Source organism: Cydia pomonella, chromosome 7 (assembly GCF_033807575.1).
Source record: "Cydia pomonella isolate Wapato2018A chromosome 7, ilCydPomo1, whole genome shotgun sequence".
In the NCBI taxonomy this organism is placed as follows: Eukaryota; Metazoa; Arthropoda; class Insecta; order Lepidoptera; family Tortricidae; genus Cydia; species Cydia pomonella.
In genome coordinates, this window is record NC_084709.1 from 16,229,923 (window position 1) to 16,255,920 (window position 25,998).

At 34.8% G+C, this 25,998-nt stretch overlaps 1 protein-coding gene across 3 annotated transcripts; it reads right to left on the reverse strand.

The window, feature by feature from the left end:
• Positions 1–4,605: 4,605 nt before the first annotated feature.
• LOC133519987 (calcium/calmodulin-dependent protein kinase type II alpha chain) lies at positions 4,606–25,998 on the reverse strand. 3 transcript variants are annotated; one of them, XM_061854209.1, is made up of 2 exons: positions 25,923–25,998; positions 4,606–9,577 (listed from the first exon to the last, which is right to left on the reverse strand). In XM_061854209.1, the coding sequence occupies exon 2, from the start codon at positions 9,494–9,496 to the stop codon at positions 7,964–7,966; it is 1,533 nt and encodes a 510-aa protein (XP_061710193.1). In that variant the 5' UTR covers positions 9,497–9,577; positions 25,923–25,998; the 3' UTR covers positions 4,606–7,963. The 3 variants fall into 3 exon arrangements, with proteins under 3 accessions (XP_061710193.1, XP_061710192.1, XP_061710194.1); XM_061854208.1 differs by lacking the exon at positions 25,923–25,998 and adding an exon at positions 10,439–10,574; XM_061854210.1 differs by lacking the exon at positions 25,923–25,998 and adding an exon at positions 10,030–10,398.

Below are 25,998 nucleotides of genomic sequence, written 5' to 3' on the forward strand. Positions count from 1 at the left end.
TTATTTTGTACACTGCCCATTCCTATTCTCTCTAACGGCTAACTGATACCTATACTCAACAAAAGGGTATACAGGGTGATAAATTCATAAAACCCACTTAGGGAAATTTCAATTGCCTTGTAGCACCATTTTGGTTGCAGATATATTTTTCCATAGTTATGTTACGAAATAAACAAACAAGGAATGTGACAAGTGATGATGATGCTGTTGTGTAGTATAGTTAGACTGCATTTCTAAAATAGGTTGTGCAGTTCCTAAGAACAAAATGAAGCTGTATAATGGTTTCCGACTTTATTGCATTGTTGTCATGGCACTATTTGGATTTAAAACCCTGTATACACCAAATAGAATTTGGAATAGAGGTGGATTGTCAAAGAAAACTTTGTAGCCACAGTAAATTTACTGCCATCTTTGACACATGATTAAAACTTTTAGAATGATATTCGACTTTGATCCTTATCCTTTCACTGATATGTGTTAAATTTGTTAAATATCAAAAATTGGCGCCATCTTACTGGGCATAACCCAATGCACCAGTCTCACATAACAAAAAGGAATATATCTCTTAACTTCAAACTCTGATATAAATCCATTCGACTCTCTTAGGAAATATCTACCTATCGTATTACTTACCAAATAGTACCAAAATCGCAAAATCTTTGGATTTATCAGAGTTTAAAGTTACGAGACATATGTAGAGCAATTAGACTGTACCAGATACTTATGAACGCAAACTGTAGAAATATATATTCCTATTTGTAAAATTAAAATTAATCTAAGGTGGCAAATATAGGTATTATTAATATAGGTAAGTAGGCTTCGGTGTCTTGTTTTATGCATTGTATTGATGCTAACTGTACTATCTACAAACCAAAATTACAACTAGAGCAGCTGTAGCCGCATTTTTATCATTTGTCACTATGCCTGTCACGTTCTAACAAGTATGTAAGTGCGAAAGTGACAGCCATAGTGACAAGTGATAAAAAGGCGACCATGCTGCAGCCGGGGTTGCAAAACTTCTCGCTATCTGAGGTGGTTGTTATAGATGTTTCGCGGCGATTTTCTTGTAGAAGGCAGCTGAGGTTTTAGACTATTTAAAACTAGTATAAGTATTTTTTTTTTCTATTTCATATACTTACCTAATAAAAATCAGCTTCATGCAGCCAAGTCTTCAACCAGTACATAGCTGACCATATTAATAAAATATTAGCAACCGCCTCAGTTAAACAGTAACCCTATAATTATGTCATCAATTTGGTTTGAACACATACATAAGTTAAAAAAAACCGGAATAGTGCGAGACGGACTCACCCACCGAGGGTTCCGTACTTTTTAGTATTTGTTGATATAGCTTCAACAGACATTATCTGTGAAAATTTCATGAGATACAGCCTGGTGACACTGGTGACAGACGGACGGACAGCGGAGTCTTAGTAATAGGGTCCCGTTTTACCCTTTGGGTACGGAAACCTAAAACAAAAGTGTAAAAAATTAAATATACCTACTATAATTTTGAAAAAGCCTTAGTATTTAATTTACTGCGGGTCGAGGTCGATTTGTATAAGATTGTCCAGTATTTATTTTATTAATGAAGAAATTCATAAGTGGTTTGTCAAATTTTAACCACTTTTACTACCTTAACACGAACCAGCTCACCTTTTTACAAGCTTTTATAAGTATGTATGTATGTTAGCGGGGGTCAATTCATGGAAGCTATATTTGACCCACTTCCCGATTTCCGATTGAGTTCAAATTTTGCATAAGTACCTATATATCCATACCCTAGTTCAGAATGGTACTTAATTACGTGAAAATTTTGGTTGTAATTAAGACTAGGTATGTCTGTGCACTACAGTACTAATTAGTACCTACAACAAAAAAAATCGCGTAATTAGTACGATTGTGAGTTGTGAGCTAGGGTATCGATATGTAAGTCGGATGACAATGCAATATTATGATGACCTGGAGCTGATCTGATGATGGAGACAGGAGGTGGCCATGGGAACTCTGTGATAATACAACCCAAAGTAATTGTTTGGGTACCTATGTTAGATTTGTCTTAATGAGTATTAGTTGCCTGATGTGCAAACAAAAGTACAGTCAGCGATAAAAACTTGTACCAAAAATGATATTTATTTCCAAGCATGGTGACAAAAATAGAAGGGGTGTTTACAAAAAAATATACTGGCTGACACCTATAGTCGTCAATAATATTCCTGGTTAAGTGTCAACCAGTGTACTCAGCGTTGTTTTTGTAAACATCTCTTGAATCGCTCTATTTAAGTATTGGCAATGGTAGGTGATTGGAAGGGCATAGGTTAGCTATTCCTTTAAAAGCGATTTCTTTCAGACAACCTTTGGGAGTGGAAATTAATTTTTAAATAAAATTAAGTATAACAAAATATAATGCAAATAAAGGAAATGAAATATCATTGGCTACTTGACAGTTTTTTGTAAATAATGTCAATCTATCTTGATTTTCCTGAGGATCAAATGTCTATATAGGACTCATGGCATTTAAGCAACACAAAGGTCAGAAATGAGAGTTACGAGTAAAGTCTGACTCTCGCACTTGACGATTGAAATTTGAAACGCCTTTAACAAAATGATATTGTGATGCGACGTCACATTACATTAGTCTGTCCTAAATGTATAGAAGATCAAGAAAATTGCCATTTTGAGCCTGAAATATTGCGTTTATGCATATAGTTGTCTAACATTTTATTTTTCAATAAAATGTAAAAAATTGAATGGTACCATATTCTTTTTTTTTGTTAAAAATATATATATTTTTTTTATACTAGAGCCTTGTATTTTTTTATAATCTCAATATATTAAATAATCTTTATACATTTCACTTTTTTTATATAATGGATGGCTTATTTTCTATCCATTTCGCTAAATTTTGTTATAATATTCAACACGTGTCAAGTACCCAATTGCTAAAAAAAATCCGATCCTAGGGAATTCTAATTACGCCTTTTGAAAACTTCGGTGTTCGCGGTAGGCCCCTGGTTTCGCTGTGTTCGTCTTTTCTGTGGCTTTCTGCAATGACCGGTTTTACCAGGAATTTGTAATTATTGTGACATTGGTTTACACAGTCAGAATCAAATAGTGACGGCCAAAGTGGCCAAATATATCGCAACACATCCTTATATGGTAACGAAGATGTGACACGACCAAACCCCTTTATCAATGTTGAAATTTACTGAAAATAAGGGTTGGCAGGACTACCTATCGTAGAGAACACTAAATTCACCGTTGGTGCCCGACTTCGGCCAAGTAGAATAATAAAATAATAACTTTACCAAGAAATATATATCTATTTTGAATTCACAATTTATAGAGCTGCGTAAATATAATTACCTAACTTTGCCACACGTCCCCATCTTTATATATATATATATATATATATATATATATATATATATATATATATATATATTTTTTTTTTTAATTATGTGAGTTATATATATAGGTACGGACGGTCACGTCTGAAAATATTGATACGAAAAAAAGTGCCAAAAAGATGTATACTTACACAACTTCATTGCCCATATATTAAGGTAGTGTATACATATTTTTGGACGTGACTGTACATACTAACTTATTATTAAGAAGAAAGTGGACGTGGAGTGGACTTATAATGTAATTGTCTAGGTACTTATAATTTAATGCCAAGCGAATTTACGGTAAGTACGTAGTTTTGCCAACCCTTATTTTCAATGAACTGTACTACTTATTTGATGCTAAAACTGCTGAATGTACATCAATCATGTCGACAGTAGAATTTTAATAAACTGCAAATTTTTAAAAGCAACAAAAACTGCATAGGTAATAGAAAAGTTAAGCTTTTTGTTAGGTACTTATTATTTCTCATACCTACCCCACAACAAAAAAAAAAGAAATAAAAAGTAGAATAATACCTAATTTTAATATCCTTGAAGAGAATTAAAATAATTCACTAAAAAAATTTAATTTAATAACAAACTTAGATATTTTAAATTGTCTCTATTTTAGTTACCTTTTCAAAAGTAATTTTTGTTGTAGGTATTTGATGAAATGTATTTGAAAGCAAGGAAAACCACAAGGTAATAGAAAAATTAAACTTTTCGGTAGGTACCTACTTATTAATATTTCTCATTCCTAACCCAAACAAAAATCCCAAATAATACCTAATTTTATATAGATATGGTCACGTCTGAAAAAATCGATACGAAGAAAGTGCCAATAATATGTATGTGTATGTACTTTATTGCCCATATATTAAGGTAGTATATACATATTTTTGGCACATTTTTCGTACCGATTTTTTCAGACGTGACTTATTTTAGTTAGCCTTGTGGGTATTAATTAGATTGTAATTGCCGTTAATTACTTAGTTAAAAAAATAAACGTATAACTGTAGTTACAAAAAGTAATTAGGAAGTGGATATTTTAATATTATAGATTTATTTATATCTACACGAATACCTACCTATAAAGCAAATATTTATACTCGCAACAAATAAAAATTAGCCTGGAGTTCAAAGTTACCAGTTATGGCAGTAATATTATACAAATATACATAGGTACCTACAAGAGTATGACAAGAATGAAATATAGTTTAGATCAAAAGAACTTTATTTTAGAGAATGTTACATGGTAATCGGCAATGCAGAGGTTGAAGAAATTATTTTGAATACGAATATACTGACATTTTTTTCAATACACCTACACTTGCACATATGGAAATTATGCTACAACATTTTAGCCTTCATCATAACAATGTTTGAATATTTAAAAAAAGTGGTGCATTTAAAGTACTTAATGTAAAGTTCGTTAATCACTATACCAAAAGTAATCTCCAAAGTTTTATCTAGACACGGATGGGTGTCAATATTAGTATTTTGGACAAATAAGCTAAACATACACCCTAATTATAATTTCAGTACAGGGTACACATCTTATAATGAAGAGGCATAAGTAACCAAACATGCAAAATAACACAAAACAGTAACAATAATGTAGGTTAATTTAATACAATTACTAGCTGAATGGTGAAAATTTTAACGCTATGAAGAATTGTCAATAAGCTTTATGACTTGAGTTAAGTATATATGAAAAACATAATTAAAATCTTAACATGTTATTTTTTTACTTCTGGTTTTTTTTTATTGCACTGTACCCATTAGTTGGTGTTTCAGATAATTTTTACTTGCGAACAGCACTTAGTTCCATTCCAAGTTATAGGTTACTTTATAACGAATAATTTTCAAATATAGGTAGCACTTGGCATCCAAACAAGTTCTCATTAAGAATGACTAAATATTTATATGCAGGCATTATAAAAGTAGCCAAGAGAAGAAAATGAAATCTCATTTCAGTAGCTCTCCTGATCGTAGAAGCATGTGTAGTAAATGCAAGCAAAGAGATTAACGTGCAAAAAGTAGTAGACAGCTGTGTGTACACTTTGAAATAACCAAATGTTGGCATCCCTTTTGTAGGTATTATAGAAGAGCGTAACACTGGAACACTGTTTAGGGAAGACAATGCATAATGAAAACGTCTGATAACTTGGTAAAGAATTCTGGAAGATACATGATATATTTGTGCATCTTTTATTTTTTATTTATTGTTACATCATTCAAGGAGACTTCCAATGCTTTGTTATATTATAAATAGTTAAGTAGTTAATAATACTTACTAAACATGTTATTGAGATATTCTGGTAACTATGTTCCTTACGTACATTTATTTTAAAAATAATAGATGAAAATCGGTTAGAGATTTAAGTCTTATTTGGGATGGCTCCATTAATGAAGTATCTCCCTTAAGTCACGAGCAACAGGTACTTAGGTTATATTTTCAAAGCAAATAAAAATACTATATTTTGCTAAATTATCTCTGAAATGTTCAGATCATAATTTTTGCATTATCCATTATTAATGGTCACGAAAGCTTAGTTAGATCTTGTTTTGTAGCAAACAAGACAAAATAAGCAATAATTTCTCTTTTCACTCTATTTGTTTTATTAACGTATTTTTGATATTTTGTAAAGGAGGATTATTTTATACAAATCATACAAGTAAACTTGATAATTGATAATTTTACCATTCAGTTAGGCTCAAGAGATTCTCAAAATTTACTAGTCTATCCAACACTGTCGTGATACAAGATTCCAAAAGAAGGCAGGTTAGGTACTTAACACTTGCTAGACCTAGATATTTAATTGTGATAGTTAATTTCCTGTGACGGACCCAAAGTACAACAAAAACAAATTCTACTACCTAAATATGCGTCTGTTGTGAGCATGGCGGTAAAGTTGCTTAACAATATAATTTAATAACTTCTGTATATTTGCTTTATATGCCAGGGAACCACAAAAAAATAAGTTTAATAAATTATGACCTAAATACAATCGGTTTGATAGATGAAGGGAGGTATGTAGAAGACGACACTCTTAATCACACAATGTGCAAATCAATATCTATTTACATAATGTTACTATTAACCTATTTATAGATCAAAATTAAATTAGAAACGTTGATTAAATACTAAATATGCATAACAATAAAGACTAGAATACATCTTTAGTTTTTACAGTTATTGGCACTAAATTCATGATAATGGCACAACTATGTACTCCGGTTACGTGAACATGATGGTAACCATAAATATTTTTTATTTATATGCATTGCATTTTATAATTACAATTCCAACTCCTTTCAGGTTTATACAAATTAAGTGTTGCTAACTATACTAAAATCCTAAAATATGTTACAAAATTGTAAAAAACACGGTTCAATGTTATTTATATCTAAATATATTTCTAGGAAATACTGAATTTACTGCAGACTTACAGTTAGGTTTAGATCCAATAGTTAAAGCACATTTTCTTAAGTGAAACTGTGCAAAAAACACTTTATATCTTAATACACATTAATATCACGGTTGACAAAGCTCCTCTTATTAATGGCTAAAGTACCAACAACCAGACCATTCTCTTGCACAGTTTTCACTTTCAAATTATTAGCTATAGCATGAATATAGTAAGTAATACATATTTTAATAACCAGGTATAACAATGTACGCGTTGAACAATAATAACGCAACATAAATAAAAAGCTGAATAATACAACAACATTAAGAATAAATCTAAAATTGACGAAATTGATATAATTTCACTTAAAATATGTAACATGTTACAAGAAATCCACTCAAAGCTAATAGCTAATTGAAGTAAAATCTTACGAATATTCTATAGAAACATTCAGTGTAAGATGCGTAGTGCCAATAACTGTACCATCAGTTACTTAAACCTTACTAACTAGGTATTTGATAACAAATAGAACACCATTTTTAAGCACGACAAAACATTCATAGTTAAAAATGTAGAGAGACTTACTGAGAAATGTGCTAATAATTCTAAACTTCTTGAAATTCTTGACGATCTTTTATATTCAATATAGATTCATTTTTATCAGATCTGACTTTGATTAGATCGAGAATTTTAATATTACATCGGTAAGTTTGCCTCGATGTTTGTTTCGATCGTGGAGATCAGAATGGTTGTACACTCTTCTAGAACTAGTACAAAGCATTAGGTATTTAAACGGTATCACATTTTAGTCACATTGTGATGTAAAAGACATTAATAGTAAAGTGACTTTTAACGTTATAAGAACTTTTGAAATGCTTATATTGGTGTAGATAATAACATTTACCTATATGTAATTAACATAATTCCTTGAGATTACAAAGAATTTCTAATAAAATTCGTGTAATTTTATAGCAGGATTGGATATTAAGTATTTATTTATAATTTACGTCGCTGCCGTAGGACTTTTGAAGGGTCTAATTACATAATATTTGATGTTTGAACTTACGCGTGTTGCTATGGCTTCACCTTTACATTACAAATACTTTTCTTCGTTAGACCAACATCCTTCGGCGTAAAAGTTGGGATCGAAAAAGAGACTAGTTAGGAGCGATGAAAATGTATCGCTGTCCACTTGTTGTGGCGTTTGTGCCAAATACGAGTTTCTTTAGTTTGTTGTGTGGATCGCCTACCTTCGGCATCGACGCTCTGCGTCACACACACATATGCTATAACAGCTCCATCGTCACCAATAAGGTGGACGCGAGGATTAAGTATGGTTGTATTGGCCTTTACGTGCTGAGGGGTGTTATCAATGAAGAATTTATGAAACTCTACTCCCTCAACCATGTTACCTAGTACATCAGGATCAAAAGCAGTCACATTAGGATCACATAATTTGGAATATGTATCGTAGTCGCCATTGTTAATAGCGTCTATAAGTACTTCCGTGGCTTTGATTACTTCTGAGCGACGCTGTGACGCATTGCTATCACCGCGGGCTTTGCCGAATGAATCAGCTTTAGTAAGTCCTTCGTCATCATGCTCTTTGGAGATTACAGTGCAAGCACGGTCTACACCCTTCTTGTCCTTGTCCAGATCATCATCTTCCAAAGTAGTACTGCTGTCAGTCGACTCCTTTACTTGTGAGCCGTCTCCTTTTTTGTTGACCATAGACTTCCCGGAGAAGTTTCGTGTAGCAAGCATAGTAGTTAGAATGGCGCCTTTTAGTTTGCGACGTGCATTGAACTTCTTCAAGCAGTCTACAGTCTCTTGCCTATGCATCACAGATGCCACGCGTTCGCGGTGGCAAATCCACGGGTGCTTCAAAGCTTCAGATGCAGTAATCCTCTTACTGGGATTAACGGTTAACATTTGGTTTATGAGGCTCTTTGCCTCAGGCGTTACCGTATCCCATTCAGGAGAAGGGTAATCATAGGCACCTGCTTTAATTTGTCCATAAAGCCGGTGCTGGTCCTCGTCCCAGAAAGGTGGATAGCCGACCAATAAAATATAAAGAATCACTCCACACGCCCATATATCTACTGGTTTACCGTATGGTTCTTTTTTGAGAACTTCAGGTGACAAATATCCAGGAGTTCCCGCGAACCCAAACCATGCCTGCTGGTCACCCTGCACTTCAATAGCTAAACCAAAGTCGGCTAACTTGACTGCAGCCCCTTTAGCTTTGCTAGCCAATAACAGATTTTCAGGCTTCAGATCCCTATGCACTACCCCGTTATGGTGGCAGTGATGAACGGACTCCAAAATTTGTTGTATGCAGTGAGAAGCGTCAGCTTCGGAATAAAACTCACGTGCCACGATGTCTTCAAACAGTTCCCCGCCAGTGACGAGATCGAACACTAGGTAATGAAAATGCTCCTCTTGAATGGAGTCGTGTAGTCTTACAATATTAGGATGTTGCAGCTTACGACAAATTCGGGCTTCTCTTTCCAATTTTTGAAAATCCCTGGCTGAGAGTTTCTTAGTGTTGATTATTTTGGCAGCGAATTCATATCCCGTCGACTTCTGGACAGCACGTCTCACAATAGAGAATGCTCCTTTTCCTAGTTCTTCTTTAAGATCATAGTTATCAGAGAAGCGTGTGCTGACACCATCGCGATTCGGATTTGCCATGATTAACACACGATACTCACTGTTCTAGTTTTAGTTGAAATAAAACCGTTACTTTGAGCACGAATATTTCAGATTTAGTAACTGCAACAAAAAGAAAAGAAAATACGTTATCAACGGGTAGCTAAGTATTTTTTTACTCTTATCTTAATACCCTTAAAATTGATTCAATTCATCTCTAAATTTTTTTTCGTTTCCGCACTAATAAACATTAACATATTTTAGAAAAGCATGAATTATTAATATGTACATATTTTAAATAATCAGTTTTACGATATGCTTATTGGGAAAAATATTAATTATTTTCCTTTAAAACCACGATAATTGTTGCTTTTGTATTAATAAAAATATCATCATGTTATTGAATTATTGAAATATGATTCATTTATGTACATGCACAACAGCGGAATAAATAAATGTTGATGATACCGAGAGAGCAGGTCACAATTATCCGAATGAAAATCTTTGGCAGGCACTATTTTTGTCACTCATTCTAAATCGAAGATCTGCAAGCTCAATATAAAACGCGTAGATACCTAGACAATTGTAATCGTGGTCACAAACATAGACTTCTAATATTAACACAACGGCACCGGGATGACATTTCGTTTGCGCAAAATAATCGATACACCATTGTCTCGACACATTCACCAAAACTCGAGCATCTTTATTATAATCCACTTATGGATGAAATAATTCCCACGAGCGCCCGCCGATGCATCGCGGCTTGATAAAATTGCGGGGATAAAATTTAAAAATAACACTGTTATAAATAATGTAGTAATGTAGCGATCAAAGCGCGACATAAGATTATATTCTTAGCAATAGTAGTCTGTATGAGTACGGTTCGGTCATGATAATTTTCGATGATAAAAAATACTACAATCACTCCGCGGCGTCACGTACAAATAATGATACATTTTTGAATTACGATAATATTATTACCTATTTATGTGCCCATTTTATACAATCTCCAACGAGATGAAGATCAAAATCGAAGGGCCAGGCCCTACACTACACTCTCCTGCTCGTTCGGGACACGAGCTTCGGGGTCAAATTCATAGACATTCTGTGTTGCCCGAGTGCCGCGCTAAAAATATTTTTATTTCGTCATCGCAAAAACGACCTATTATTTTACACAGACGTGTTAGTCTTACTTTGCGTACTTAATGAGTTATGTGTCAAATGCAATTGTTTGCATTTCTCGCGTATTTCTTGTTTAAAATGTATTTTTCTGCTAACGTATTTGCGGGTGTAAACACAGACGAGTGTTGGTAAATCGATACACTAGCGCAGCGCTAAACGTGTTCCAGGCGGCATCTACCGGCTTGGACGGGTAACCGAGAATTTCGTTCAGAAATAGACTTATTTATTATAAATTGAAAATATGATATTATAAATCTTTTATTTTTTTACAGGAAAAACTCTTTTAATATTGTACTATACTAAACACAGTATTTAGTTATATTTATTTCACATATCTATATAATTCTATTTCGTGCTATAGGTAATTCAAGATAGGTGGAGTTTGTAATACGTATAAGGCTAAGCAAGGCTACATATACCATGATTATTTATGATCCATGATATTACAAAAACCTACATGGTTATTTAAAATGACTCGTAACTTGGACCTATACTTATCTCTCGGTATTTAGTTTTTGTTTATCGGTAGGTAATTATAATTTTAGTTTAAGATGTATGTATTACCACAAAATTTTTATTTCTAAATAGATTTGGACTTTTTAAAGAAAAATAAATTGAATAGTGGGATGTACTGTACTCTGTTATCGAGTATTTTCTTCTTTGTCGGTCTTCTTTCTTGTCTGATGTGATGATTGTGGCACTCTTCACCAGTGCGCTCCACGCCCGACATGCTCGTGGCTGGTTTTTTTATCTTCCCGCGCAGTATTAGTAATAGTAACTTGACCTGTCATACTTAGTACCTTATTATTTAACAGTAAATAGTTGAACCTGTACATATCCCTATTAAATATTATACGAAAGTAACTCTTTGCTTGGGGTAAGCAATAGAAAAATATACAATGCGTATAATAATAAAATGTATAATTGTATTTGTTTAATAATGTGTATTTATTTATTAATTTAATTTATTTATTTAACAATGAATAATGAACTTCAGGTATAAAATCGTTTACGATAAATTGTATTCCTTTAAACGAGCAATTCTTGTACAATATATATATGTATATATATATTTCGGGGGTCTCGGAAACGGCTCTGTCGATTTCGATGAAATTTGCTATATGGGGGTTTTTGGGGGCAAAAACTCGCTAGGTCTTATCTCTGGGAAAATGCGCATTTTTTTAAAAATATAATATAGAAGTGGCCTAAAGGTAAGAGCGTGCGACTTGCAATCCGGAGGTTGAGAGTTCAAACCCCGGCTCGTACCAATGAGTTTTTCGAAAGTTATTGGTACGAGCGTATTATATTTACCAGTCGCTTTTCGGTGAAGGAAAAAATCGCAAGGAAACCGGAACCGGACTAATTCCAATAAGACCTAGTTTACCCTCTGGGTTGGAAGGTCAGATGGCAGTCGCTTTCGTAAAAACTAGCGCCTACGCCAATTCTAGGGATTAGTTGACAAGCGGACCTCAAACTCCCATGTGCCGTCGCAAAAAATGCCGGAAAACGCGAGGAAGATGATGAGAAAAGCATTATACTGGAATTTTAAAATTTCTGCTTTTTGGAAAATTCTTCTTTTAAGGGGGTTGAGAAGGTACATATCCAGAACAATATTTATTTGAGTGAGGAACTTGAAAAGAAATACATTTTCACAGTCAAATGTCACGTGTTGTCAAATTATTAACTCTACTGCTATCATTTGCTGCACTATGTTTATGCAGAAGATATAACAACCAACATGTACTTACAATCCACGCGTACGAACTTACGAAGTCATGGGTAATGGCTAGTTACTATATATTCAGATACATTACTTTTATAAATGAGGTATATACATATAATTTTGCATGTCGGATAATTCCGAAAATCAAATTAAATCACCCAAAATTCCATCATAATATGAGTCCCTTTTCTGAATTGTCAAACTGCTTTCGACATTCGGAGTTACCCGAATACACCATACTGGTTTGATTTATCGAAATTACTTTATTTCCTGAAAGTTTCATTAAGACCTTTGCATGGTGGTACTAAAATATTCAAACCACATTTTTAATTCAATATGGCTATACGTCTAATTCTTGAATTAATAATGTAGAATGGAAGAAAGACTCCACAAGCACCTCAATATGTGTAGTGGTCATATAAAAGAGACTTAAGCGCGTTTATGCTTATGTTCTTAACATTGCATTTGTCATCGATAACGGCGTAGGCGCCTGCCACGCTAGGGCCCCTTTTTTGCAGAAAACCTCACCCGTATCCTTAACGCAAATAATGATAATTGGGACTTGACACATGTTGAATTTTGTAACAAAATTTATCTAAATGGATACAATATGAGCCATCCATTATAAAAAAAGTGTAATTTAAAAGAACATATTGAGATTATAATAAAATACAAGGCTCCAAAGTAAAAAAAAAATTGCTTTCTTACTTTCAGAAAGAAAAACGAAAATGGTACCATTCGATTCCTTACATGTCATTGAAAAAAAAATTGTAGGCCAACTATATACATAAACGCAATATTTCAGGGTCTAAATAGCAATTTTCTTGATCTTCCATACATTTAGGACAGACTAAACGTTATGTGATATCATTTTGTTAGAGGCGTTTCATTCAATCGTCGAGTGCGAGTGTCAGACTTTAACTCTCATTTCTGACCTTTGTGTTGCTTAAATGCCATGAGTCCTATATAGACATTTGATCTTCAGGACAATCAAGATCAATTGACATTATTTACAAGAAACTGTCAAGTAGCTAATTTCAGGGCTTAGGAAATGTTATGTTACAAAGATGACGTCAAAATGTAACTACAAAGTGTGAAATTATCAAAACGTAATAAGATTTTTCACGAAATATTTGTGTATCTTTTTGAATGTATGCATTAATGATAGGAGCACCATTTACATTAATCAGCCAAAAACAACTTACTTATGTTTATAGAGGATATAGTGTTAAAATACCTGACTTTAAAAGACACTTAACTAGACTTCCTTTACACTTAGTATTCCTTTACCTATGTGTTGGTCTTACGGTCTGTACCGAAAAAATATTCTAAATTCTAATTCTAATTTTGTTTCTAAGCAAGATGACTACGAATTTCTTACCGCGATAATAAGGTTAATTATTATATTATATGTATTCCAATATAAATAATTCTGTTTTACGCTGTGCGACGTTACACCGGTAAATCGAAGAGATCACTAAAAATTTGGTCTTTTCCATTTGTATTTTTTTTGGATTTTTGACTATGTAGCAAGAAAATTTGCAACACCCTACATATATGCTTGATTTCGAATCACTTAAAATTATCTCCAAGCTCGAGCATTTCATAATAAATAAATCATTTAGTATGTTGGCCTAGAAGCGGCAAACCTTTAGGAACAAGTAACTTAGACTCAGAAAGATTGCTAATAGAATTTGCAAAATCGAAGCATGCCTGTCATATTTATCGTAAAAACTGGGGTACATATGCGGCTAAAGTGGAACGAACTACGACGAAAGTCAGTTCAGTTCTTCGTCCGCAGGTTGGGATAGTTAAAGGAACCGAACATTTAACGCGAATGCAAAATTGTAGATAAGTAGAAAATCATAAAATTCCCTTCGTACAAAAATCGCATTTGGTAATTGACGAAGAGCAGAGTAAGAACATCAAACGTCCTGCAGTGCTGTGCTCTCAACTATTATTGGGCTCAAATCAAAAGTGTACCAGAAGAGAAGAATCAAACAGCCAAAAAAGTATAACAATTCCAGCAGGCGATGGGCTGATGCAGGCAAATATGAATTATATGAAAAAGGGTCCGTAAAAAGCTGCCACTAAATGCGCTAGGAAGTAGCTGCCTATCACTCCTAAAGAAAATAAATATAACAAAAAAAACTGTCATATGTCTTAATTAAATGTCGCGTTTTATTGTAGTTATTCTAAAAACCTTAGTTTGTTCTCAATCGCCTCAGTTTTTTCATTTGAAATTTACAGTTTGTTTTCGGTACACCCCTTACTTTGTTTTGCTTACTATTCATCTGAAAAATTAAAATAATACTTAGAGTACAATGAACAAAATAGTAGATTGTTTAGCTGGGCCATTTTATTTAAAGCTGTACATACCACTTTTTTATTTTGGGATTTGTTATGTTATTCCTACTCAGAGTCACGAGCTGTTTCGATGCTATTAGGAGAAAAAGTGTTCCACATATCCCATACTTTTTTCGTTCCGTCAATTCCGTACGTTACCGTCATATAAAACGAAATGGTAAAAATCTTGAGACACTTGTTTCTCCTAGTAGGATTGAAAGAGCTTGTGATTCTGGGAAAAAATAATTAAAAATATTTTTATTTTAAAAATTTGGCATTACAAGTGATCCCCAGACTAGGCTCAGCCTGTAACGTGGGAATCTCAAAGAAGTATTGAAATGGTGCGGTTCTTATTTTAACAGTAATGAAATGTACAACTTTAAATAAAATGACCCAATGCGAGTAAAGTTAGTTAAATCAGCTACTTGCACCGCGTTCTCCGCGATCTGCAAATTAGCAGTCTCTAACGGTGGGCTGAACCCCCTCGTCAACGGGCTAACTCCATGCTTAATACACGAAAATCAAAACTGGTTCGCATCTTGCGCAAGTAGAGGGGGAACAAACAAGGGCTTCGGAGCGGGCCCTTCCGAAATTCGCCGGTGCACAATGCACCCTCTGTACCATCCCCACGCGTAGAGTACTCTTATTATTACGCGACTCCTGTTCCTGTCCCCATATTGTTCACATTCAGATTATTTTTATATCGGTATACGCATGACGCGTCGCGAATTCGCAGCTCCGTTTAAAATACCGCCAGCAAACTGAAAGTGAAAATTGTTTTTTTAAATATTTATTAAGTGACTGGAAATTGTGCAAATTATTCCCTCGGTATCCGATCGGGTTTGTAGCGGCATCTGTCACCTAATATTTGTAGCGAAGGGAAGTATTAAGGTTTCGAACGCTGCGGTCGTCTCAGGTTGCTTTTCTCATGAGTGGACGTGCGTGTAAAATAATAAGTTGAGAATATTACGAGGTGTTGTAGGTCGGTCCGCGAGCGTCGCGCGTCGGGTGCCGGCGAACGGACGCTCCGCGTACTGACCGGGCGTATCGATCGTCTCCCTAGCTACTCGCTACCCGTGAGATGCGTTGTGTTCGGGTGTTCAATTTGGCGGGACGCCGGTACCCACTACGAAGTACGGATTAGTTGGTAAGTTCATGAACTTTTGCTTATTGACAGAATGTGTTCAATCAACTTGTTACTTTAGTCTATCTTGTTTTTGTTCGTATTTTGATGTTGTTTTGCAATATTGAAACGTTTTGTTAGTTTGCAACTTGCCATGTGACATTTGTATTCGTTATGGTTTAAATTTTTAAATTGCTCCGCCCAATTGCCACTTCTGTACCTATTTATAATGTATACATGGTGCGAATAACATGTGGATCTTGACAATATCTAATTCTAATTTTCACACATGGTGTTGTTAAGTCCTAACAAGCACATCTTATTTTATCTGCACCGTTATTTTGTGGTCGTGTAATAACTTTTCTTAACTTATTATTTCTTTTTATTAAGTTTTTTCATTACTAAATACCTTTAATTGGGGGAAATCGGCTTCCCAATTAACTGTTCCATTTACTTGGCTCAACTTTAATTTTTGCAAGTTGTTTGCTCTTAATTTGTTTTTGTGGCAACCTTACAGGATAATATCTTTATCGGTCGATCGCCCGCCTTCCTGATTTCGTTTTACAGAAATTCAATTAGCAAATGTCGGTCATCCATCCGCTTGCAGGAAGCAGGGCCTTTACTGCTACTGATTTTACCTCAACTATTTGAACGATGTGAATAATACCCTGCTAATATGAAGATATATATACAACATACAACTTATGATATATTTTTTTGATTCAAAGGTCACCGGGATAAGTGGCATAACTATAGTCCATAGATCTATTTACATGCACATCACACCACAAGGATCTATAATACTGGTCCTATTGTACACCTTTTAGCAACCAAGTTTGATCAAGCTTAATTGCTTCATAGGATGTAATCTAGGATAGACACTAATGAAAAAAGTTTTCAGAGCTTGAGCTGTTTAGCTCCAGTTTATTCCCGCGTTGTTTAGGATAATGCTTAAACAAATTAAATAGGTACCCTGGGAAATATGATATCTTTATACGCTGACAGTTACCTATATAAGCTAATGGAGCCCCTTTAACCATATTTTTAATTCAACCAGCGTCATGCAATTGACATAAACAAGATATCCGAGTCGGATTTGTAGAATTGTGAATCTTCCGTAACACGGTTATGTACCTACCTTCGTAATTTTACATAGATTTTATGCTTGTTATCCAATAATAATTGCATGTTATCCAGTGGAGTATGTTTTTTTGTTCTTAGGACTCCCATGGGTAATGTTACATCTATGTTAAAATGTTAAATTTCGCAGATCCGAAACCGTTACATACGAACGGACAGAACTATGAATGACTAAATTTGTAAACCATATTAGATTTGAATTAGACTTGCATCATATAGGAGCGTTCGCTTCCTCTTATGCATGTAACCTATTCTATTTTGTTCTACCATCATATCCTATTAAATTAATTGGTATTTTCTTTAACAGAATGTTTCTCTTTCCATTTCGTATTCGGAAGTCGTTTAATTATCCGTGAGAGAATAGCGTCAATACCACGTTCTGCAGTCTCGTTCGCTTAGTTAGCAGTAGTTAGAACTTAGACTACCCTTCCAAATAACAGTAGGTCGTTACCCTCGATCTCCCTCCCGGACTGAACCGAGGGGTAACATGTTGACCATTGTGGGTCTCTCAAACGACTGATAGCATCATGAAATCATGATACTCTGGTCCAATTGAAATTTAAGGAATCAGTATTTAGACGAGATATTCGTTAGCAATTTTATGAAACAGCGCAGCGTTAGTTTTTAGGTAAATGTTTTTTATAAGTTGGAGTTAGAATAAATTGAATTTAGTTTTCAGTTTAAAGAAAAAGCTACCCTAGATCGTCTCTAATAGGTATCTTAACCCTTTATCGATACGAGGCGGATATGATATTCAACTGTATTGACAACTATTCAAGTTCAAATTTCAACAAATATTTTTTATTACACGCGGTAAGGGATTAATATTTTTTTCCATTTTAAAGGACCTGTTGTTATTTTTATTGGTTGTAGTTTTGGTCAGTTCCTCCATGTAAGAATCCGAAACCTACATTTAAAAAAAAGTACCAACCTAATTTATTTCTTTTGAGCAAAGTCATTCCATATGAAAATAATAAATAAGTGTTAATTACATAGGTTTGAGTTAAAAAGGACAATCTTGGTAGTCCCAGAGCCCTTAATGTAAATTTATTCGATAGCGAAACGTGACGTACGCGATTGCGTTAAGTCTCTTTTTGTACGGGATTTAGAAACAGCGCGCCAAGCTGGACATTTTGGAAACTCAAAATCCGATACAAAATGAGACTTAATGCAAACGCGTACGTCACGTTTCACTGTCGAATAAATTTCCACTAGGGGTACAGAAATGCTCAACAGCCAATTTTTATTGAACTGTTTTATGTTCAGAGATCAAATTCCACTAACATTCACACTTTTATGTATAAAACGCGCTTTGGCTTAGCTTATTCTAGATCGTGTCATTCACAACGACGCGTACCTTGACTTGTATTGTCAATTGTCATGTTATTAAAGGTTAGATTTGACAAATCTGTGCGTCATCGGGGATGACACGAACTATACATAATTATGTACACCCGATGCCAAAAGTATGGAAACAAGCTTATGACAATACATTTTCATATGATGGATTGTTATACTACTCATGGACAATTAGAAAACAAAATAAGTAGAAAACTTATAATCGAACATTATTTTTAGAAATGAATAAGTCACGATAATTGCCAGTTTAACATTTTGTAAAGCAATTAAAAAGGGCGATATGTTACTTTTTCAAATTTATATTTTTTATCTTTTTTACAATTTATAAGGAAGTTTTAATAATTAGGGTGTATTTTTTTTCTTTTTGTGGTTGCATTATGCAAAAGTTTTTGGTTGGATATCAATATACAATAATAATTATAGACGCATTAAAAAACAACGTTTGTTTCTATACATTTGACTGGAGATGTATGCCTATAATAATTAGGATGTTGATATAGATTGATGCTTTGTTCAATAGGTTAGTAAATTATTCAATTCAATGTATTTATATCAGACTCTGGGTCCATAAAATTGTTAATAATACAAGTACTTAAATTGAGGAGCTACTAGCCTACATACTACAAATATATTCAAATAATAAATAATAACAAATATTAAAAATTAAATACATTTTTTTCATATTATAATATGAAACTATTCTTAATTATAAAATGCTATGCTTCTCGAAAGGCTGCGATAAAATTAAATAGAAAGTCATCAAATATGTTAAAAATAGAGCTCAATACAATAAGTACATACTTGCCTATTTATTTTTTGCGTACCTATTGGCTATCGCGTAACCGTGACGTGTTTTACCACGTTACGTTGCCGATGCGTGGGTCACAAGAAGCACAGATGTTGCTAATGAGCTATTTTAAATTGAGTGACAGACCCTCTGTAACCAATCCAAGCCATGTTTTATAGGAATATTGAAATAAATTTGCCTTAATATGGTAACGATTAACCTGGGACACAATTATAGTACAGGTGTTTGAGATAGCTTTGGTCATTGTATTTTACGTAGTTTGCGATACTATATTTATTTTAACTTTTTCAGGGTGTAGCGTTCATCATGGGTGAAGCGAAGGTCATTGATAATAGAGGACCTGACCAGCGGTGGCAGCATGCATGGTTGCATTTTTATCACCTGTCACTATGCCTGTCACTTTCACACTTATATACTTGTTAGGACGTGACAGGCATGGTGACAGGTGATAAAAATGCGACCTTGCTTAGCCCGCAGGAAGGCCAATGATAGGAAACTATTAATTTTCGCTTTATACCTACATATATATGGGCAGGGGGGAGAAACTGTTCCTTTCGGTCGTTCTGGGCTCCGTTCGGCTCAGCATTGCTAACACAAATAAGATAATTACTTGAATTTTGACAACCCTAAATAGCCGAAAGGGATAGTACCATACACAAGAAAGGGACAGCATGATTTGTCCCTGAATCGCTGTACTGCTCGCCTGAACTTCTGTTTTGTAGGAATTTTCTTTTCTGTACGGTAGTACTATTACTTATTCTGTGATATGGGGGTCAAATCGGTAGCTCTTAAGGTCCTCTATCATTGGCTTTGACCCGTAATGAATGCGACTCCCTGTACATGGAATAGCAATAATATGTACTATCGAACAACTTGATACCTAACCCACTGTAAAATCTTTTCACGTTTTACTACGTCATTGGCATTACATTGATTGCATACCCACTTTATGAATGAAATTTTTTATTAAGTGGTTATGCACTTTTGCAGTTCGCTGTACATATCACAAGTAGGCTTAGCCGATCATAATACATAGTAGCCTTAGCTGTGAATAAAAAAGAACTTCGGTGAAATGTGAACCACAGGACAATAACAACCACCACTAAACCACCAACACAAAATACAACATACCAGCACCAAACATTAATACCACTTAAGTACAGAACATTTCCGTTAATAATATAGTCGAAAACTATTATCGAATTCACTCACACTCCCTCTACAATTATGCATACAATTTCTAAAAACTACGTTTTACTTGATTGTCTAATACAAAAGCAAAGTAACATAAAAGGCTTTTGTTATGTGTGAACGTAATCGTTTTGGGTAATAATATCAATCTATAACCGAGGAGGGGAGGGCGGGGTGCAGTGGTCGTTAATCGTGTACGTGATATGATAACTAATTAGTAAATCGAGGGTTACACTCATTTATTACGAAACTTGGTTCTCTCTACGACGCGGTGTAGAGAGACGAGAGACAGGTGCTTTTACCCACTATGCCAACCTTCTGTTAATTTTAAACGAAAAAAGTGACCAGGACCTCCATTCTTATGACTAATTTTGACTTTTATCTAACATAAAAGTTAATATCAAAATTAGTGGACTAATATGAGAGTAATGTTTTGACTGCATCGCCTTTAAAACACGATACAGGTAGGCAGGCGTTTGAACACGAATACCACGATCTCACCTGATGGTAAGTGATGTGCGGTCTACGGTGGAGCACCCTTACCAATGAGATACCTATTTCCTCTAGCCTTGACATTGTACTCATGCGAAAACACAGACTCGGGCAGGGTATTCCACTCCTTGGCAGTTCGCCGTAAAGGATATTGAAGCGAAACGCTTCGTGCGGTATTTGTGGAATACCTAACATGAAGCGATGCCAAAGTGCCGATTGTCTGGTAGTCCTATGGTGAAATGGGGACGGAGGTATAGGTTGTGCAGAGTACACGCTCTTATCCTTGAGGTTGTGTTCAGTTTATTCTGAACAGCAGCAAGTCCTGCTGTTGTCTCTACCCTCAGCACAGACCGGTTTACAATAGAAGGCGTGCAGTTTTTATCAGACACTTTAATTGTTAATTATAATGGAATTATCTTATTTAGCATAGCCAAATAATTTACTTCAAAACTTTACCGCATAAAGTGCCCGACTTGAAACCACAAGCATACTTCTGCGAAGTTCTTTCTAATACTTAAAAAAACAAAGTATAGAGTCTGCCCTCTCAAATATACTCTAGTTTCCGAGTAATTTTTTGCCACGGCAATTTCCCTTGAATTTAACGTGTAAAAATTCAATATAAAAACTGCAATTTTGCGGAATCCCCTTCTTAAAGCTATTCTCGAAAAACTGGCGAAAAAACAGATTGCGTTACGTTAGGCTTATCGCCAACGGCTATTAGTTCGTAGGCCTGGTGAGATTGGGCTTTAAGCTCGTAACATTAGGCAGAGCCTACATGGAGGCGGAATTGTTTTTCTATTGGTAGCCTTTCGCCAAAGTAGATTTTTAATATAGAGTAGTCCAACTTCTTACAAGGCACGTGTGAAGCCAGGCGCAAGAAAACAAGTCACGATACAAGCTACATGAGCACCGTTCTGGAATAGTGAAGGGTGTAATCGTCACGTCCGACATTTGAACGTCGAGGGCCAAGAGAATTTCTGAACGTCCGGAGATAGGTTACTCTAATTATCCCTATACTGTGTTTTTACTGTGGGTTGGGTTGGGTCCATCATTTACGCTGGGAAAACTATGTCTTAATACATTAGGAAAGCAAAAAATAATAATGAGTATCTAGTTTTTTTTTTTTTATACTACTTCGGTGGCAAACAAGCATACGGCCCGCCTGATGGTAAGCAGTCTCCGTAGCCTATGTACGCCTGCAACTCCAGAGGAGTTACATACGCGTTGCCGACCCTAAACCCGCCCCCCCTCGTTGAGCTAAAGTAGAGCAAATTTCTTGCCGCTGTTTGTCTTTCCCATCACGAAATAATGGTGTTCCGGACCTTTGAGAGGCGTGCGCGGAGCCGAAGCCAACACCTAGAGGCCCTTTGGACACTTTAATGGAACGTACGCAGAGGCAGCACCCGCCAGGGACTATTGAGAGTTGATAAAATCTAAAATCAACTAGGTTATCAGGTCAAACTGGTGAAAGCGATGGACTAGGACTGAGTGCTGCGCTATGTTGCTGCTGTTTATTATTAGTGAAAATGAAACTCAACTTTACATAGGTGTCTAAGTTACACAAGGAGAATAGGGTCCTAGCCAAGATAACATCTTTGATAACAATGCCAATCGGAACTTAAATAATCTATGGTATTAGTTGCGTGACTTTCTTAGCATCTGTCATCCCGATAGGTACATTTCATCAGGTAACAAGCAAAACTCACTAATTACCACCACAAGTCATAGCCATAATGAACCATATTACTTCTGCAATATAGTACATTACGATACAAGTGCGAAAAATGGGAAATTCGAAACGAGTGGCAATAAATTAAAACACGACCGAAGGGAGTGTTTTAAATCGACACGAGTTGCGAATTACCTATTCGCACATGTATCGTACAACGTTTTACAGTACATATGGCCCTTTAAATGTTCGACACAGTAACGTAATATGCTACTTCTCGCACTAGTGCTATAAAGTAGCCCCATATGTACTGTAAAGGTTATTTTTAATAATTAGTGAGTTTTGTTTGTCACCTGACGATTTTTTCTTGGCTTCGTTTGGCGTGTATCGATCTACGATTGTCTTCTGGGATAGGTTCCCTGGCGATAATACACGGGGCTAAAATAATTTTTAGTTTAAAGCTTTTACAGGTCATCAATTTAAAAAGCGGCCAAGTGCGAGTCGGACTCGCCCATGAAGGGTTCCGTACCATTTATGACGTATTAAAAAAAAACTACTTACTAGATCTCGTTCTAACCAATTTTAGATGGAAGTTTGCATTGTAATGTATAACATATATATTTTTTTAGATTTTTCATTCTATTATTTTAGAAGTTACAGGGGGGGGGGGGGGGCACATTTTACCACTTTGGAAGTGTCTCTCGCGCAAACTATTCGGTTTAGAAAAATATTATATTAGAAACCTCAATATCATTTTTGAAGACCTATCCACACGTATGGGTTTGATGAAAAAAGATTTTTTGAGTTTCAGTTCTAAGTATGGGGAACCCCCAAAATTTATTGTTTTTTTTTTCTATTTTTGTGTAAAAATCTTAATGCGGTTCATAGAATACATCTACTTACCTTAAGCTCTTATAGTTTCGGAAAAAAAGTGGCTGTGACATAAACGTAAACGGACAGACAGACGGACATGACGAATCCATAAGGGTTCCGTTTTTAGGGTTCCGTAGCTTGCCATTTGGCTACGGAACCCTAAAAAGACGATAGCAAAAAACGTATAGTTTTACTCTGCCTATTAGCAGTATTGGTAGTTATTACTATGGACCTACAAATACACATTATAATTAATAACTTTATAAAATTATGAAGTCTTTAGAGTTCCTATTTTTCATATAAATTAAATAATATATACAATGTACGCCATCCATTGCGTTGCTTGTCACGCCTTAAACCTAAGAAAAATCGAAGTATACTAAAAATCAAACCACTAGCTATTTTTAAATGTCGCTGAACATAATGTTCGCTGGTCAATATGAATAGTACAGCATACAGTTTAATTTTTTGCTCCTGTCACAACCTTAACCGGTATTATCAAATTGTAAATTTTTAATAAAGCTTTAGGTAGAAGTTCTCACAAAGTATGAACCTTGACATCTCCTGCGCTTCCTATCTAGCGCAGTGGCATGTCCTTGACAAGGCCATCGGTTCACCTTGTGGGAGGCCTTCTATTACGCATCAGTTTAAAATTGCATTTATAATGCAGATATTTCTTTTTAGAACCACTTAATCAATAAAAAAGATATAATTATTGTTAGCTAGAGAGTAGAATTAGGGTGCAAAGTGATTAAGGGCATGGTTTTGATTTTAAAACCTAAACTTTGGTTGGTCGCTATAGGTAAATATTTGAAGCCTACCTATGACCGATCTTTCTTCAAAAATGCACGAAGAGTGGTTATTTGAGCTATGAGTCTATGTATGTATATTTTTCTTGCGTGTTCAAACGTGGCGTTGACGCTAGCAACTCGAAACTACTTAGGCGAAATTGACGAATGAGGTGTCAATCGATTCGTCTTCAGGAGGCCTATTCTGGTTGTAATAAACGTTATGAATTTGATCTGGATTTATTACGTATCTTTAACCAGAAATGTTACTTTTGAAACTGACTGATCACAACGAAACAAATCCGGGTCAAATTCATAACCTTTTATTACAATCAGAAATCCTTTTTACCTGTGCCTGACCTAAAAAAAGCATATTTGATATCGCAACGTTTACACTTGGGTACAGTATACATACATACTTGTCATATCATGTTAACAATATTGCGATCAATCATTTGCCTAAAAGCTGTTCAGTGCACATATCAGCTTACCAATGCGATGAACTCTATAATCGAATGTTCTGGAATAGGATACAATCTAAATTGCATGTAGGTGGACATCTGTATAAGATAGAAATGTGAATTTAATACTAAATTAACGAATTACCTACCCAAATAAGTAAAGTTAAACCAAGCTAAGTTGGCAGCGATTTTGATGGCGCTGGCGGTGCAAGTATTAAACGTAAAACTTCTATAAGATTATGATTATGAGTATTATGACACTTGCACTGTCTGGGCTCTCAAAATTGCTGCCTATCAAAAACATTATTAACTATTTATCATTCAAAAACATCATTTTATCAGATAGGTATTAATCATTCAAAAGTTAATTTTACCAGCCAACATGAGAAATCAATTCAAAATTTGCATCAACTTACTTTGGCACTCTTGTGGACAAAATGTAAATTTCTCATCAGTTTTTAAAGAGTCTTTACGAGCTTGTGTGGTGAAAGAGGTGTTCTTTTTCTAGTAGGTAGGTTTTTCACGTTCGATTTCCACTCTGAAGGAAAACGAGCCTGATTTTGGGGCAAAAACACAATTTATTTGGCGTTTATTTTTCATGTACCGTCAGCAAAACTATGCAGATATGTATGCAGGGTTGCTGGTGCCGACTGTAATTAGTTGTTAGTTACTAATAATACTTATTATTGAATATCGCTTTAATATGAATAGCAAAACTCTCTCCATGTTACAGTGATGTCTGATTAAGATGATTAATTATATAAAACCGTTAGATATTTTTGCCAGTCAATGAATCAAAGTTGTATTATCAATATAAGTATGACCAGCCTACATACCTCCCACTTCTGGCATTATCTCATTGTCAGACATAGAAGTTTTTGTGGCAAAATAAAGTGATTGGCAAAATCAAATATTGAAATGTCTATTATCGATGTTACCTTAGCATTAAAGATATTAATACGCGAAATACACAACACGTTTGATATCTTCTTTGATACACCCATTGGAATAAGAAAACTTTCTTATTTTTTGACACTGAATTCTACAGTTTACGTTTCTATTTTTAAATACATAATATATGTGATAAAGAAATTATGGTCGGATTTGTAATTGATTTGCATTCTTGAAATTTCCCGGGAAATTATGGCAAGTAGAATTTACATCTTTTAATTTATCTATGGCTGACTTATCGATGTTATTATTTGTCGATGTTTCATTTTCTCAAGCACTCGTATTTGCCACAAAAACTTCTATGTCTGCTCATTGTAGAAGAACGATAAATTTATTTTATACAGTAAATAAATTCTTACCTCGATATCTTCGATATTTATCGGAGCCGAAGCGACGACACGAATCAAACACACGACTTACATTGAGTAAAAGTAT